This window comes from Erithacus rubecula (genome assembly GCF_903797595.1).
Source record: "Erithacus rubecula genome assembly, contig: SUPER_Z_unloc_2, whole genome shotgun sequence".
Taxonomy (NCBI): Eukaryota; Metazoa; Chordata; class Aves; order Passeriformes; family Muscicapidae; genus Erithacus; species Erithacus rubecula.
In genome coordinates this window covers 12,648,497-12,662,167 of record NW_027635860.1, presented here as the reverse complement: position 1 = coordinate 12,662,167, position 13,671 = coordinate 12,648,497, and the positions used below count along the sequence as shown (strand labels likewise).

The window sequence follows — 13,671 nt, the reverse complement described above, 5'->3', positions numbered from 1 at the left end:
TGCCAGGAGAATTGTATGTATGAACAAAGAGTTCCTGGACAAAATCAAACACAAAATCAACTGTCTGAGCCTCCAGGGATGAAGTTAAGAAAGGCAAAGCCCAGAAGGAATTGAGTCAGGGCTGTCAAAGACAACAAGAAGTGCTTCTCTAACTATGGAGGGGACAAAAGGAAGGCTTAAAAAAATATGTGCCCACTACTGAATGAGGCACTGGGCAACTCAGCAACACAGACAGTGACATGGCTGAGTTACCAAACACTTTCTTCATCTCAGTCTGTACTAACAAGACCAGCCTTCAGGAATCCCAAGCTCCAGAGATTAGTGGGAAAGGCTGGAACAAGCAAAATACACCCTTGGTGGAAGAGGACCTGGTCCTTAATCACACTGGACTTAGTTAAGTCCAGGGTGCTAATGCACCTGTGAGTGCTCAGAGAATGGCCTAATGTCACTGCCACACCATTCTCAATAATCTTTCAAACATCACTTTGACTACTCGGAGGAGTACCTCAAGACAGGAGTAAAGCAAATGTCATTCCAGTGCACCCAGGGACCTGCAGGCTGGCTAGCATCACCTTGGTGCCTGAAGGTGATGGTGCACCTAATGCTGTAACCAATTTTCAAGCACCTAAAGTTCAAGAAAGTCATCAGAAGTAAGCATGCAGAAAGTAAGCATGGATTCAGTAAAAGCAAGTCATGCTTGACCAGTGTGAGAAATTTCTTCAATGAGATGAGTGGCCTAGTATGTGAGGGGATTTCACTACAAAATTCTTACAAAGACACCTTCAAATTTATGGACTAGATGACTAGACAGGGAGGTGGATTGAAAACTGAGGCTGAACAGTGAGCCCTGAAGGGAGGTGATGAATGATGAGCGGTACAAAGTCTGAGTGGAGCTCTAGGGTCAGTACTGGTTGCATCCCGCGTCACAGCCTCAGGATGGCTGTGGCTGAGGGGCATCGCCCGTGGCGATGGTGGCGCAGCGCTGCCGTGCGCGGTGGCATCGAGCTGTGGGTGCTGGGTACACCAGAGGGTCCTGCTGCCAGCCAGAGGGGCCTGGCCCGGCTGGAGAAAGGGACTGACAGGAACCTCCAGCGGTTCAGCACGGGGAGAACCAAGTCCTGCAGCAGCTGGGAGCAGCCCCCGGCACCAGCACGGGCTGGGAAGCAGTTTGTCAGGAAAGGCCCTGGGGCTCGGCTGGACACCAAGGATTGAACATGCACCAACATGAGCTCTTGCAGCAGAGTGCTGATGGCACACTGGGCTGCACTAGAAAGAGTGTTACAGCAGGTTGACGGAGATCATCTGCCCCTCTGTTCAGTACTGGCTGAGGCCACATCTAGAGTGCTGGGTCCAGTCCTGGGCCTCCCAGTACAAGACAGACACGGGAACAATGGAGAGAGTCTCATGAAGGATCACCAAGATGACGGAAGCATCTCTCTCTCCTATAAGGAAATGCTGAGCAGCTCATCCTGGAGAGCAGAAAGCCCAGGGGATCTCAGCAATGTGTATCAACATCTGCAGGGAAGGTGTAAAGAGGATGGGTACAGGCTCTTTCCATGCCCAGTTACAGGACACAAAGGCGATGAGCACACAGTGAAACATGGGAAATTCCTCCTGAGCATCAGGAAACACTCTTTTCCCTGTGAGGGTGACTGAGAACAGGCTGCTGAGAGAGCTGGTGGCATCTTCATTCACGGAGATATGCAAAAGCCATCTGGACATGATCCCGCCTGAGCTGGGTGGTTGGACCAGATGACATTCAGAGATGCCTGCAAACCTCATTCATTCTTTGACTCTTTCTTTGACTCTGTCCACAAATTGTTAAACGCATGTAGCTCCAAGCAAATGCACAGTGATGTGCATTGGACTCTACAGCTAAATGCAGCTCTGTGACTCCAGACTCACTGCACAGCTGTCAGTATCTTTCTTTCCAAAGAATAGCACAATGACACTGACCTCTTAAAGCAAGTAAATCTGAGAAATATTTTTGCATTTTTTTTCTGCATGCATCTAGGTACTGCATGAATGCATGTATGTTCAAACAATAGTGGCTTGGGCTCTAGGATTTGATTTGGCCTTTAAGGAGAAACTTTACTATCACCTACAATGTTTATAAAACTATAACAAACATTGACAATATGTGTAAATCAGAAAACCAGAATTTTTTTGTTTGTTTGTTGTTTGTTTTGGTTTAAATAATTTTGAAGTTTTACTAGCTTAGAACCTGTTTATAAATTATACAGTAGTACTATGCAGGGAAGGAACAGTTATGAAATGCCACTAAAGACTATGAAAATAAATCAAAGTCCTGAAACCCTGCTCACAATTATTTGCTATTTTAAGTAAAAGCCTTTTGATTATTTTGTAAAAGAGAAATGCAGCTTGCAATGCTCAACTAGCTTACCATTCTCCACGATAATTGCTAAATCTTTCTGTGAAATGATTTAATAAAGAAGATGGAATGATACAGACTTTTTTCTGGCAGTTTAGAATATTTATACCTGCATTAGCATAATCTTAAATAATTAATTCTGTTCAAGCTTTGCTTTGCACAGCAGTAAATTCCTCCTTTCCATCTCACCTGCTAGTTCTGCAACAATGAAAGTCAGCATGCTGTAAGTCTTCCAACCTTTAAGTTACCGGTCAGTGCATTCCTTTTTTTCAGAAGATCTATATATACCACACTCTACTCCTCCCAGAGAGCTAGATTCAGCAATTTGGAAAACCTCATATTGTTTTTGCTGAAGTTGCGACAAAACTTGTAAGTTATTTCTTGGCTAGTTTATACTTTATCCTTACAATTTATCCAGCATTTCTTTTACTCCCTATGAACAATTACCTTTTTCAACTTGCTCTCGTGCTTGTTGGTTGGTCATTCCAGGGTAGGGGCATACTCCTAAACTGAAGGTCTCCCACAAAAGGATTCCAAAGCTCCATACATCACTCTCAGATGTGTATCTCCCTAAGAAAAGGAAAGCAGATCTTCGACTTAACATACAGAGAAATTGGTATTTCAGATAATAATGGCCCAAATTTCCTGTAAAGGGAGAAGTGCTACATTGGCAAGCTTCAGGTAAAACAAAGCCATAACTAGTAATAAAACATTCTACAGATTTTACAGTCTCCAGTATTTCAAAGAATTTACAAATTATATTAAAGCCAATACTTTAGAATAACATAAGTTAACCATAAGTTCTACGATTATACATAGACCGTACTAGCCTGTCATGCAAATTAAGAATTTCTTTCCTTCTTAATGTACAAAAATATCTTCCTTTCAATACAAAAGGACTGAAAAATGTCAGTTTCCCCTCTCATTTAGAACTGCTTTCAATTCTAAATATTATTTTAGAAATTACCTTTCTCAGTTCTCCATTTTAGCATGGCAGTGTTTATTCTGAGAGGAGCTACTACCAACACTGTAAGTGTGAAGAAGGCTGGGTTCTCATGCTTTGAGAAATGGATCTCTGAAAATCAAAGCATGGTGGACCCTGCAAAGCTGACACACCCAATTGGTTTAAAAAAAAATCAGGCCTGCTGGTTCCACTGCCTCCAACTATGCTTCAGAGATTGCAAAATAGGTAATTGATAAATAATTGAATTCTAAGCCTCTTCATGGAATGATAGCTTTCCATTACAGAAAAAAGGAGCAGAGATTTCTATTGTCCCTGATGAATTTACATCAGAAAATTAAGACTCCTAGCCTTTTGCAGCAGAATCAGTGAAAATGTTACCTTAAAAAATCAATTTTCAACATTACTTTCAACATTTTTCATGACTGTTCTTCTTTGTTTCATACCATTACTTTGTATTTATGTGTCTTTATTCTTTAAAAACATCACTTTTGGAAGTATTGTTTGTTTATCTCTAATCATCAAACAAGCCAAACTAAGCCACTTCTGACTAGGAAAAAAAGGAAAATACATGTAAATTATAGTGACAGTTGATGACAGTGACAACTGTTCTGACGTCAGAAAATTCAGTTTACTCTTAGACTAAATATCCCTTCCAGCTGTGTTGTTAGCTTGTGTGCCTTGTAGTTGGCAATTATGGATATTCTCCATGTTCTTTGGAGTAAGATTAGTTTTCTTGTCTGTGTATCAACTCCCCACAGTTGGGCATCCAGTAATTTAGCACTTTTCACTGAAAGCATTCAGCAGATACAAGATAGGTGATTAGCTTTTTTGGTTTTTTTTAAAGAAAGTACAAGTTCTGTACAGTTAATTATATTTCTGCTATTACACTATCTGAAGGGGAAAAAAAAAGATCTGTTTAGAAAAAATCCCCAAGTCCTCTCCATGTTACTATTAACATCACAAATAACTCAAAATATTTTAGGGAGAAAGCACATATATTAAAAGTATTTCAATTTTGAAAGATTGGCAAGTAAAAATAGCCCATAATTATCCTAAATGTGCTGGCTTTCATGGTGTAGAATTAATTGTATTGACAGTGGCAAGTACAGGGCTCTGTTTTGGATTTGTGCTGAACCCAGGGTTGATAATTCAGAGATGTTTTTGTTGTTGTTGAGCAGGGATTTCACAGAACCAAGGCCTTCCCTGCTCTTCACACTGCCACCCTGGGAAAAGCGCTGGGGGTGCCTGGGAGGGGACACAGCCAGGACAGGTGACCCCAAACTGACCAAAGGGAATTTCCAGACATTGTGACATAAAAGACAGTGTATTGCATAAAGTGAGAGGAAGAAGGAGGAAAAGGAGGATACTTGGAGTGATGGGGTTTGACCTCACAATAATTGTGCAGAATGGCTCTGAACAGCACCCACAGAACCCTTTCTCAAAAACTCCAGTTGGCATCTGAATTTTGCTTCTGACTTCTGCCATAATGCCCTAACCACTCCTTTTGCCCTCATCTGGTTTCTAGCATTCATAACTTAAGCTTTTTTTAATTTAATGTACTTTAGTAATGGCTCTTAATTTGTCATATGCAGTGACTTTAGCAGGGACTAAAAAAGAACATTTTTGTAGTTTCTTATTCACATTAGCATTCAAATAATGATCAAATGACCCCATTCCTCACTTTCCTCCAACCTTTGAATCTTGATATTCAGGACTCACCTGGACAGTGGTTACCAACTAGTTCTGAAATACAGCAGATTTAGTTTTATTTCATTTTGATATCTTAAAAACCTCCAGTCTTACCTACACAAATCAATGCAATTCTTATAATCTTGTTATTAGAATGGAAAACAATAAAACATGATAGAGTAAGTTTTACTCATATCTTTCAAGGAAGTGGAAAAAATTATCCTTCAAAAACACACAGAAATCTTTCATGATATTTTGAAAGTTGCATATTGACTGCTGAACATATTAACAGATGTTTGAGAGAGCTTATTTCCCAAAAATTACTTATAGCTGCTGGAATATGTATGTGCTTTAGGAAGCACAAGATACATAGATATTAATCAACAATCCCCTCTTCTGTATTGTCCAGGAAAAAATAGACTCATCAGTACAAAGTGAAGGTGTTGCCACAAGAGCATGTTTCCTGCTAAATGTAGCCAACAGGACCACATATGATTATAAGGATAGGTTTTCATAATACATCAAAAACACTCTGTGTATTCCCAAAATAACAAAAATTAAAACCCAAGCCACTTTTTTAGTGGATTAAACATCCAAGAGAGCAAAGCATCCACTGGTGAATGCTGGCAACACTAACACCCCTTAGAATAATTGGTAATACAGGATCAATTACTGCCACTGAATTTGCTGTCAGCCTTTTAAAGGGAAGATCTGCTTTACTGTGGTATGTCATTAACTGCTGCAAAAGTGCTAATGAGAGGAAGCATTCTGCTACCAATCATAATTCACAAACTTATGATTTCCTATGCATGATTTCCTAAAAAAAGCTTTAAGAGATGGTGGAAATATTTATAGGCACCTCAAATGAAAACTTTAAAAATGTTTCATTCTGTGTACTCAACTAAAGAACTGATTTAGAGAAGTACATTCAAAACATGCCATCATTTATTAAATCTGCTGCTTCTTCACAGCCTACTTTACCTAGACAAACTTATTTTTCTAGTTTCAAATAATCGAAAAAAGCTAAGAGCAGCAGCTTCATTTTCTGTTCTGGAACTGTTACCAATATAGCGTGGATCACTTCCCTCAGTGATAAATAATGGATTTTTATTCCCAGTATAAGAACCCAGTGATACACAAAAATGCAGGTAAAGAAAAACTGTAATTAAAAAACCCCGCAAAACAAAACAATGACTGCATTTTTTACCAATGCAAGGAGTTATCCAACACAGTGTTTTAGTACATTAACATTTTCTACTGTTTTCAATGAGGGGCCATAAATATGCAGAACTTGCCATTCATTTTGCTAACGATCATAATTTACATGACTGACGAGACCGTCTGCAAGAATGAGTCAGCAACAGAACCAAAGCACTCTGCTATTGCTGCATAATAGCAATTCTGATGTTGCTGCCCTATTATTTTTTTTGCAAAACTGCTTTTTACATAAATCAGACTGAAATATTGAAATTATTTTAAACATCATTAATTTGAACAGGGGGAAAAAAATTCTATGTATATATACTCAAATATTGTGGCTCTGGTGCTCTTTACTGTACTTTAGATTACTTTTTTTTTTTTGTGAGAAAATCAAGTTATGTTCTTACCATAGTTCAGAGCTTCTGGAGCTGTCCACTTGATTGGAATCTGCTTTAGGCCTGATGATGAGTACACACCATCATCCTCTTGTCGGGACATCCCAAAATCGCTTATTTTCAAAATGTTGCTTTCACCTACCAAGCAGTTCCTTGCAGCCAGGTCTCTAAATAAGGTAAAGAAATAAACCCACATTTTCACAGGTTTGAAAGTATTTGGAAGTAATTTAAACTAGCTGAGCCACTCAGCCAAGATGGTCATGCCTCTCAGAGGCTTATTTACAAAAGGGTAAAAAACACTCCACAGCAGTTGGGGGGAAACAGAAGTGAGGGAAGGGGAAAACACGTCAGAAATAAAACCCTATGAAGAAATGAGGGGAGGAAATGCTGGAGATGCTCCAAGTGCCTGAGCGGAGATTCTCCTGCAGTCCACAGACAGGAGCCACAATGGAGCAGGGGAGGAGGGCGAGGCTGGAGGAGTGGAGCTGTTATGGACAGACCAGAACCTCCATTCCCTACACACCCCTCACGGCAGGAGGTGAAGGATTCCAGAATGGAGGAGTAACTCAGAAGAAGGGAAGGGGAAAAGGCATTTCAGTTTTTGTCTTTTGCTTCTCACTATCCAACTTTATTTTAATTTGCAATACATTAAATTCATGTTACCCAAGTTCAGTCTGTTTTGCTACGAAGGTAATTGGTAGGTGATTTCCTTGTCTTAATCTCCTAGTTTTTCTCTCTTATTTTATTTCTCTGTCTTGCTCAGCACAGAATGAGAAATCTTCTGTGTGAGTGTCTGGCAGCCAGGAAAGTTAACCCATCACAACTGCTCTCTGTGGTCACAGAAATAAACCCCAGATGAACGAATCGGATCCTATGTAAAATGAAATACAATTTGAAGAAGAGTCCTGAAATATGTTCAGAATGTGTTTCAATGTGAAACCTGAGGAACAGCTCCATCTTCCCTCTGCCCATTAGAGTTTCTATCAAAAGTTAAAAGCTACTCAGCATAGAAAAGGAATTTTGGCTCAGTGATGGATTAGAAGCTCAGAAAGTTAATTCCCTCCCTTCATCTCAAATTTGTTATTTTTTTTAGATTAGGATACATGCAGTAATACCTGATAAAAGACTTGGCTTCTCTACATGCTAATAATATATTATAAACATACTATATGTATATTAAGTTTCAGTGTTTCACAGCTTATTAAAATACAACATAATAATATATATATTGTTATTCCCATTGTCATGCAATAAAATATAGGAAATTTTTGAAGGGAGAGATATGTTAAGCAAGAGGATTAATTCTACAACATTAGGAACATCATGGGCAAAATATTTTTAAACTAAATTTATTTTGTTTTTGTTTAGCTCAAATAGCTAATATACTCATAAATGGCTTACATGAATATTCTAGAAAAACTACCTTAACTTTGATTTTTTGAATTGGAGCTGTAGCATAGGTCTGTAGTGAATCCCCTGAGCACTAATGCACATTCACTGGTTTTTGAAGAATGAATTTGGTGCATGTAAACCACACTGCTCTTGAAAGAAACTAACTTAGAATTCTGCTCATGACATGCACAAAATTTGTTTCTCCAGCTACAGAATTTTGTTTCTACGAAATTTGTTTCTACAGCTAATGCAGAAAGGTCTGAACCAGTGGCAAACAGCTTCCAACATCACCCAAGACAAATGACAAAAGACTGAACTACATTTAACATTAAACTAAAAGTCTTGAGCCATAGTTTAAGATGCTGAAGCTCATACACCCACTTCACACACATACATACATATCAGTACATCCATACTGATATTGGGCTATGCTATTCAATATGTAGACAGAGCCTAGGTATGACCCTAAATATTATAACTTGATTTAAGAATTTTAACATATTTGACTCACGCAGCTTTTCAGCCACCAAGAGTATTAATAGCTGTAGAACTTGAGCGATATAAATGAGGTTATTCTTGTGGTTTGAGAAGATGGACCACTAAAAAATCTGAACTCACAGGCACCAGCTGAAGAAGTGCACAAATCCATAAAATAGCTCAGTGTGCACTGCATTATGTAGTTTGATGCTAGCATGTGGTATTGTTATGTACAACTACATAGACTAAAGCAAATGAGCTGTAAAACAAAATCAAACTGTTATTGTTGTATATTGTATCAAGTGTGTAAAAAGTACTGCCATGGAACTTCAAGAATTTATGACTCAGGTTCCAATCATACTTCAGTAATTAGTTTTTTTATTGTGTTACTCAATATAGTTTAGATTTTGCAACTGATGCACATAAGGAGTGGAAAAAGTAATGAGGCTGTATCTCAGAGAAAATTTACAGTTTATTGAAATCACGGGCATTTCCCTACCTGAAGTCTGACCTAGTATTTAAACATATTGATTCAGGTTAAGAAAAATCTATATACTGAGTTGTGTTAGGTTTATTCTTCATGCATAAGTCTGATTTTAAGGGAAAGCAGCTTGTAAATAATATGCACAGTATGGTGCTTATAAACAAAGACTGCTTTCAGTTTGCAGAATTTTTGCCACTTTTGTACATAGAATATATGAATTTTCTTTTTCATTCAGAATCATCTAGAGAAAAAGCTTTTTCTATCTACTAAAAACTGACTAGAATACTTCCATGAAAATCAGCTGGTATTTGTGGAAGTCCATAAAGACTGTGACACTTTGTTTAGGATATGTGTAAATTAATGCTACAAAGAACAAATTAAATGTGTGCACATTATGAGTTTCACAGTATTAATACCTTTTTCTGCTTTTAGCTAAAACTCCCATTTTTGATGCTATAAAATACTCTGTATTTCTTTCAATCCATCATTTCTTCTAATAAAGTCTTGTGAGCACTTCGTATATTTACTTACGACACAAGCAAATTTGCCTTTTTCCATCTTCATGTGTACGATATGCTCTTTCTCTCACTTATTTAGAAAACACTTTAGATGTGATAATTTCATTCCTCAGGCACACAAATATTCCAAAGTTAGATTATCTTGTTCATGTCTTTACTGTCATTTTACATGTTTCATATCTGCAGTGATTTGTTGCCTAATTTTATAGATAATTTTTATATGTATTTGCATGTTTAAAAGCATTTTTAAAACAGTTACACTGAAAGCTAACTCAGCTTTTGAAGTTTTTTTACTGTTATTCTGAGGGTTTAGTTAAGATTTCTCAGTATTTTTCAAATAAATTCTTCACTGTTCCTGACAACTTCCTTGAAAAGGATGTTGTATTTTTCAGTCTAGACATAAGAAAAAGAGACAGAAGATTAGTCAATGTGACTTATTACAGAATTTATAGCTAGAATCTGGAAAAAGAAATGGCATCAGCAACTATTACTCTCATTGCTTTAAAATAATAACTTGCGGCATTATTTTCTTCCTGTTCCCATGATTCTAAATAATTTTTATTTTCTACAGATAGGAGTTCTAGTCTAATGTTGTTAAAGGGTTTATAAATACCCTTTACTCTTTAATCTTCCATGAGAAATACACACATTGGGCATTATGGAGGATAATACAACACTAAGGATAAACAACATGAGTTAGGGGAAACATGAGAATATAAATACAGAGGTCTGATGACCAAAATTAACTATAAGAAGTCAACTTTAAAGATTGCATCAGTGTTAAGTATTTATAGAAAATCACGACCCTGTCTACATGGACATTAAAAAACCAAACCAAATCAAACAAGTAAACAACGAACCCCCAAAAAATGACAACAAAATCCCCGCAAGCCAACCCCCAAACAAAAATCTCCACCAAAATCAACTACAGTCTGTCTTCTTTCCCCTGAAAAACTAGTGTGTTCTATTTACTTTCTCTTCCTTTACTCTAATGTTACCTAAAGCTAACATCCTGAAGAAATAGAGAGATAATTGTATGAAATTAGATGTCTGTTTGGGATTTTTTTTCCTCATAAACCATTTGCCACTTAAAGCAGTAATTCCATAAAGTCAGTATTTATCTTTAACAGAAAGCAAGAAAATATTCTTTATTTCCATTGTGAAAGCTCTACAAATTGGGCACACATTACACTGAGGTGCTACAGAGTAAGTTCCTCGGTAAAAGGAAAGCTGACTCTCACTATTTATTACCAAGATTACGCGAATTCCTACTACTGATAGAAACAAAGTTTCTTTCCCTCAACTGCAAGCAAAAACTAGGATGTAATTTAGAAATTTCCTTTTTAAGCACTGTTCCATAGTCCCTATAAATACAAACAGGACACCTCCTAGGAATCTCAAATATGGAATGAATCTGCTTAAACAGTACGAGAGAGTTCACTGAACTTTTGCTAAAGATCCAGCAGCCAGTTCAAGGAGGAAGTAGAGGCAATTTTTCTCTGCTGGGAGTTGTTACCACATGATTCATGTCTGTCAGTTAAGACAGACCTAAGATAAATTTATTAAACCTAAGGTCTAAGGACATTCTTACACTCCACACCCCACAGGATCTGCAGAGGAAGTATTACCTTACATTGCAATGGAATTCCATGATTAAAAGCAAATCAAAACAAGAGAGTAAACTCCTCATTACTAAATCAGCAGCACAGACTGCCTCACTGAACTAATTAGCCATTTTATATTCTATCCCTGAACCATGCAGTTAAAATACTCTCAGGTGATAAAAGCAAATAATTAATTAGTGAACAGGATTGGTTTATCTCCCCTGCACATTAAATTAAATGAAAATAGTCTATTACCTAAACACAAAAAAGGGGTGGGAAGTGAAACTACAAGATAAATTGCTGGAGTTTTTGTGAACTGTAAGATACTACCTCACCTTCATGCAACTGATGTAATTTCCAGTAGTGTCTAAATCAAAACACAGTAGTATGTAAATCTATTTCAGAACTTTCTGGATATGCATATGCTAATTTTGCTGCATGTGGAGAGTACAACAAATAACATGAGCCCAGTAACAGACTGGGAAAATACCAGAGGACTAGAGGAACATTATTTCAAACATTCTGTGCTTACATCCCCCTTTTTACTTTTATTTTAGCTATTATGAACACCAATGGAGCCATAGTAACTAAAATGCTAATAGGCTGTCCCAGTTCCTCATATATAATGCAAGTCCATCTTCATCTCCACAGATGAACAGTACTGGCAAATCAGAGAAACCCAAAGTTGGATACAGTAGTGATTTCCCAATAACGTCAGGTGCTCTGCTTGCCTCTCAACTACAATATAAGTAACTTTACCCACCTTGGTGACCTTCATCTACTCTTTCTAAAGCAATTCGAATTTAAGTAAAGGATTTAAAAGCTTTTTTGCAAAAGGTACTCAAAAGATAAAAAGCAACCCACAAAATTGTATTCAGTAGCTGAACATAACTGTCAGCTTATTGTCTGCCACCCAGATATGACTCAAGGGACTATACAGATCTATTGACACATTGGGAGACTTTTATCTTTGAGTTTTATTTTGATAGGCTACTGTGTGCCGTTCATTTTCCTAGCAGGGCAAGATTTCTGTACCAGCAATTCTGAAAGAGATAAAGAAGGGGAGAGTAGACAATGAGCACTTTCTGAGGAGAATCAAAACAGTCGACTATGAAGATGGAAATGAAGCAATAAATTGCTGCATCATCTATTCCTCCCCCCTTTTTCCTATTTCTCAGGTTGTCTTCACAACGTCTGCTCCTGGAACAGAAATATTCCTATCAGCAGCATCTAAATGGTTTTTGTCTGCATTGTTTCTCAACTGTCTTAAAATTTAATAGTTATTGCCTGTATTCTTCTGAACAGTTATTTTGATGAAAATGGCATCACAGCCATTTTGGTCTGTATCAGTCCTATATGCGTTGATATTGTTGTCAATTTTTTAAACCAATTTTTCCTGTGCATTGCTGATTACATGTAATATGCTGAATAAAATGTCTGATTTTTTTTCCAACTCCTGTATCGTGAAACAAAGGCTTGCAATCCAATTTCTTTTGTATGCTCATTTTAGTGAAAAACACAGGATCTGGACAGTTGTCTTGGGTTGCAATACAGAATATAACCAGAAATGTGTATTCTGTCACCATCTGTTGAAGCTAGGTGGTGCAGTGATCCTTATGTCCATAGGACATATTATCTGCTAATGGGCCATCTTTAAAACCAGGTGGAACAATCACCTTTATCTTTTTCACAATCCATCCTCCCTCCCCACTGAGGTCATCAATAAGATCACTGCAATGTCTACACCAACAATCAAGAAGGAAACACAAGCTTTCCTAGAGGCCATAGGCTTTTGGAGAATGCACGTCCCTGAGTACAGTCAGATTGTGAGCCCTCTCTACCAGGTCACTCGCAAGAAGAACGATTTCTACTGGGGCCCTGAACAACAGCAAGCCTTCGCCCAGATCAAACAGGAGATTACCCATGCAGTAGCCCTTGGCCCAGTCAGGACAGGACCAGAGGTAAAGAATGTGCTCTACTCTGCAGCTGGGAACCATGGTCTGTCCTGGAGCCTTTGGCAGAAGGTGCCTGGTGAGACCCGAGGCTGAGCCCTGGGATTCTGGAGCAGAAGCTACAGAGGGTCCGAAGGTAATTACACTCCCACAGAGAAGGAAATCTTGGCTGCCTATGAGGGAGTTCAAGCTGCCTCAAAGGTGATTGGCACAGAAGCACAGCTTCTCCTGGCACCCCGACTGCCAGTGCTGTGGTGGATGTTCAAAGGAAAGGTTCCCTCTACTCACCACGCCACCGACGCTACATGGAGCAAGTGGATTGCCCTCATCACGCAGCGCGCCCGTATTGGTAACCCAAATCGCCCTGGGATTTTGGAGATAATTACGAACTGGCCAGAAGGTGAAGATTTTGGTCTCACTGATGAAGAGGAGCTGAAGAAGCTCCACCGTACAACCAGCTGCCAGCAGATGAAACACGCTGCGCCCTTTTCACCGACGGTTCCTGCCGCATTGTGGGGATGAACCGGAAGTGGAAAGCTGCCGTATGGAGCCCCACACGACAGGTTGCACAAGCTACCGAAGGAGAAGGTGGATCGAGTCAACT

The 13,671-nt window shown here is 38.5% G+C and overlaps 1 protein-coding gene across 3 annotated transcripts in view; it reads right to left on the bottom strand.

The window, feature by feature from the left end:
• FER (FER tyrosine kinase) overlaps positions 1-13,671 on the bottom strand; it is a 157,891-nt gene that overhangs the window by 8,110 nt on the left and 136,110 nt on the right. For all 3 annotated transcript variants that reach the window (XM_079331053.1, XM_079331054.1, XM_079331055.1), the window contains exons 18-19: positions 6,653-6,807; positions 2,840-2,962 (exon numbers count right to left, since the gene is read on the bottom strand). In XM_079331053.1, coding sequence (XP_079187179.1) covers positions 2,840-2,962; positions 6,653-6,807 — 278 coding nt within the window. The remainder of the gene's footprint in view (positions 1-2,839; positions 2,963-6,652; positions 6,808-13,671) is intronic.